Source organism: Myotis davidii, unplaced genomic scaffold (genome assembly GCF_000327345.1).
Source record: "Myotis davidii unplaced genomic scaffold, ASM32734v1 scaffold392, whole genome shotgun sequence".
Taxonomy (NCBI): Eukaryota; Metazoa; Chordata; class Mammalia; order Chiroptera; family Vespertilionidae; genus Myotis; species Myotis davidii.
Genome location: NW_006284244.1, coordinates 40,155 through 44,353, shown reverse-complemented (window position 1 = coordinate 44,353; position 4,199 = coordinate 40,155). Strand labels below are relative to the sequence as shown.

Below are 4,199 nucleotides of genomic sequence, written 5' to 3'. Positions count from 1 at the left end.
TAATTAAAGCAAAACCATGTATATTTGTGTATATTTATGCATATATATATATATATATATATATATATATAGCCATGGGAAAAAGGCCAAAGGAAACTATAAAAGCTTTGGTTTAGCCCTAGCCAATTTAGCTCAGTGGATAGAGCTTCCGCCTGTGGACTGAGGGGTCCTGGGTTTGATTCCAGTTAAGGGCTAGATCCCCAGTTGGGGGCATTCAGGAAGCAGCCCATCAATGATTCTCTCTCATCATCGATGTTTCTATCTCTCTCTCCCTCTCCCTCTCCCTTCCTCTCTGAAATCAAAAATATATTCTTAAAAAAAGCTTTGGTTCATGCCACATACTATTGTTCTTCTAGTCAAAAATGATAACTTCTGAAATACCATCTATTTTCTAGAAGTTTAAAGTAGTCCTTTCTGTAATAAAATTCTCTTAACTTAAATTCTAATTTTATTTACTTCTAGCACAATTCTAAAGTTTTGCATGCATACAAGGGAGTGATGAGGATTTTTTAAATACATCCGAAAAGGAGATATTTTGGAGTTAAACAAATACATCCCTGGTTATCGGGTGATGTATACCAGAGCTTAAAACCTAAATCATTATCTGGCTATGTTAGAAAGCAAAGGTCAGTTCTCTTAATAATCTTTTATAAGAAAACCAATCTCATATTATTAAGGATAAATGTCAAAAATATGCTAATGCTTATTAGCACAATATTCTTTTCTCATTTTCAAATAATAAAAACCCTACGTTGTGTTTGGAAAGACATTTCCTATATTAAAAAGAATAGGGTCATTTACTTCAACTAGAAAATATTTCCCTTTTGTGGCTTTTAAAGGTATTATCACTTAAAATTAACAGGCAAATGGTATGCCATTATTTTCAATGACCAAACTGAAATAACATTTCAAATCATTTTGCATTTTAAGGTCTACAGGCACATAGTACACAGTTCAACTCATTCCACACCTACTTGACCACTATACAGATGTGAATTTGTGATTCCTGTTGTACCCATTCATCAGTTAGTCAAATCCTTTCTCCACAGATAATAAGATGACACATTTCATCCAAGTTTCACCCATGAAAACATTCCAATTTAGTCAATTAAATATTTTTTGGGTACTAAAAGATAACTCTAAATTCACAAAGGTGAAGACTCACCTACATTAACAATAGATCCTTTCTGTTGTTGAATCATAGTTTTCATGGCAGCTTTGCAGGTCAGCATGGAACCCAAAAGGTTAGTATGAAGCTGAGATATCATATCTTCAGTTTTTGTTCGTACTAAAAGGCTATCCCTAAAAATTAAAAGCACAAAAATTAAAAATCAAGAAATATATAACATTTTTACTGAAAGTAGAGTATAAAAAGTGCTTCATATCTAAGCTAGAATACCTAGAAAGTCCCATTTTAAATTTGGTTTGAGAGGCACTAAAATAACAAGTGATAAGCCAGAAATGATCTGCTTGGGAGACAATTTCCTATCCCCGCAGGTAGAGTTGCAAATATTCCTGACTGTGAAAAGTGGTGCCATGTAACAAAAACAGCTTGAATTAACTGAGCAATTACTATATTAAGCCTTCCTTGTTTAATAAAATAACATATTATTCTAAATATTCTGTCCAAAATTCACCATTAAAAAAAAAAAGAATACCAGCTGTGATCCCATTAATGTTAAGTTCATGAATTGACAAAACTTATATATGATAACAGAAGTCAAAATAGGTGTTACCTGTAAGGAACTATTAACTGGGGAAAAACAGAGAGCTTTCTGAAGTGCTGGAAAAGTTCTACAGCTCGAGATGAATGTTGGTTACAAGGTTAAAAATGGTGGAACTGTGCCCTTATTGTATCATCTCAAAAAAAAATGCAGGGACTTACAGACCAAATTTTAAAATACAGTTTTTATGAGGACAGTGGGTGGGGAGTGAGGGAGGAGGGTGGGGTGGGAACTGGGTGGAGAGAAGTTATGGGGGGAAAAAAGAGGAACAAATGTAATAATCTGAACAATAAAGATTTAATTAATCAAAAAAAATAAAATACAGTTTTTATTCCAATTAGAAGTAAAACAAGTACCTGGCCCGTGCGGTTGAGCATCAGCCTATGAACCAGAAGGTCACAGTTCAACTCCTAGTCCAGGGTTGTGGGCTCAATACCCAATAGGGGGACGAACAGGAGGCAGCCAATCAATGATTCTCATCATTGATGTTTCTCTCTCTTTCCTCTCTGAAATCAAAAAAAACATATGTATGTGTGTGTATGTATGTGTGTGTGTGTGTGTGTGTGTGTGTATATATATATATATATTAACGTACTTAAATTAGGGACCAACCTGTTAATTCCAGCTGCATTGACCAAGAAGTTAACAGGACCTAAATTTTTCTCCATCTCTTCAAATGTATGTTTAACATCATGCTCTTTGGCAACATCACAGCTAAATGCCAAATGACCACCTACAAAGCAAAGATCAGAATTCGTTATAAGTTGTAACTGGAACTTAAAAACTATTTAGTATACATTTGTTAAGCAACTACCATGAGCTAGGCCTGTGCTAAACAAGAACATAGAGATGAAAGATGATGTCATGGGTTCCTGCTCCCAAGAAGTTCAATCTAATAAAACTGGAGTGGGGGCAGTGGAGAACAAGGAGAAATAAAGTAATAGTACAGAATATACACCTTAAAACTTGTTTTTAATCAACAAAAAGGGAAAAGCTTTTGGGGGGGTTCATAATGCTTTATAAAATTTACCTAACAATACTTTTATCTTTGACACTGACCCCACCTACTCAATTCATCAATCTTCTGGGTTTTATATTCCTTTGTTGAAACTTATGTCAAATTCTCTTAGGGTTTTGTCCAGTTGTTTTCCTGGTCCTGCCCTGAGCATAAACTCTAGGGTTCCTTTTTTCTTTTCCTTCTTCATTATGGTACATGTTTTATTATTATTACTCCTACTGCTACCACTACTATTACTATTATTCCAGCCTGACCATTAGGAGAGATTTTTTAAAAAAATGTTAAACTACAAACCATGAAAACCTTTTACTCAAAGCAACAGTTATTTTTTTATGTTCATTTTTACAAATGTTTAAAAAGCAGAAAGTTACACTTCAAAGAGCACTCTCTATTTAATAATACAGCATTTTAACACTCTGAAAGGTAGATTTTTTTAACTACTTATTTCTGGCAGACCCTGCCTACCTGTTAACACTAGAAGTACTCCCTCAAGTCTTTAAAAACAGTAAATCATTGGGAAGTCACACTTCTGGGTGTAAGCCACTCATGGAACATGATTCAAAGAAATGAGGGGCCCCGAGCATCCTGTCTCTCACTCGTGGCTTTCATCTGAAGAGCTGTTGGGTCCACAACAACCCTTGAAGGCTCAGCCAACAGTTCCCATCTAGTCCGGCAAACATGATGGCTGCCCTGACTCCTTAAGGACCACCTTGTTCACCCCTTTGTCAAAGTAACATAATAGCAAGGAATATGAGCAAGAAGCATTCACTGAAACTCTCCCTGGTCTATAACTTAGGTGTGTGTGTGTTTTCTTTTAGAAAGTCTAAAACTCTCCTAACCAGTGTAACCAATTAGGGTGAACTAATGTTACTGTAAAGGTTCCAGCCACCAAATGCATCCCCAGGCCTCTCTCTATTCCTGGTAGTGAACGAGGTGCACCTGTCCGTCCTAGCAATTAAACAAACTGCAGCATCTTAATACCTCCTTACCACCAAGAGACTGAAATTCGGAAAACAAGTAACTGATCCATTATGAAACAGGAGGAAAATAAAGCTGAGGTTTAAATGTAACTAAAAGGAATCTGGCAGAACAAATTCTCAATTGCCCACTTGTAAAAGTCACCAAAAGAATTTAATAACGAATTAAGTGCTTATGGAGCAAAGCAGGTACATCTCAAAACTGGCTGCAACAGTTTGAGGCATCCACACACAGGCAGGAACAGCCCTCAGCAAGAGGGGCCAGGTGTTGACGCGCCTACCTTTCCAGCCTCAACTCCCTCCCGCCCAGCCCCTGCCTCCCGGCCACCTGTGATCTTGCCCGGATGGGTGAGCCCCTTGCCCTACATACAAAGTTAGCTGCTGTGTGGCTCTCCTTCCAGACGCCAGGACAAAATAGCTCCCAAGGCCAGCACTAGGGGGGCGGGTGCCTATTAATAGGGCCTCACAAGACAACTAAGT

The 4,199-nt window shown here is 37.1% G+C and overlaps 1 protein-coding gene across 1 annotated transcript in view; it reads right to left on the bottom strand.

Moving 5' to 3' along the window:
* CBR4 (carbonyl reductase 4) overlaps positions 1–4,199 on the bottom strand; it is a 23,537-nt gene that overhangs the window by 18,800 nt on the left and 538 nt on the right. The window contains exons 2-3 of the mRNA XM_006754270.2: positions 2,337–2,457; positions 1,166–1,302 (exon numbers count right to left, since the gene is read on the bottom strand). Coding sequence (XP_006754333.1) covers positions 1,166–1,302; positions 2,337–2,457 — 258 coding nt within the window. The remainder of the gene's footprint in view (positions 1–1,165; positions 1,303–2,336; positions 2,458–4,199) is intronic.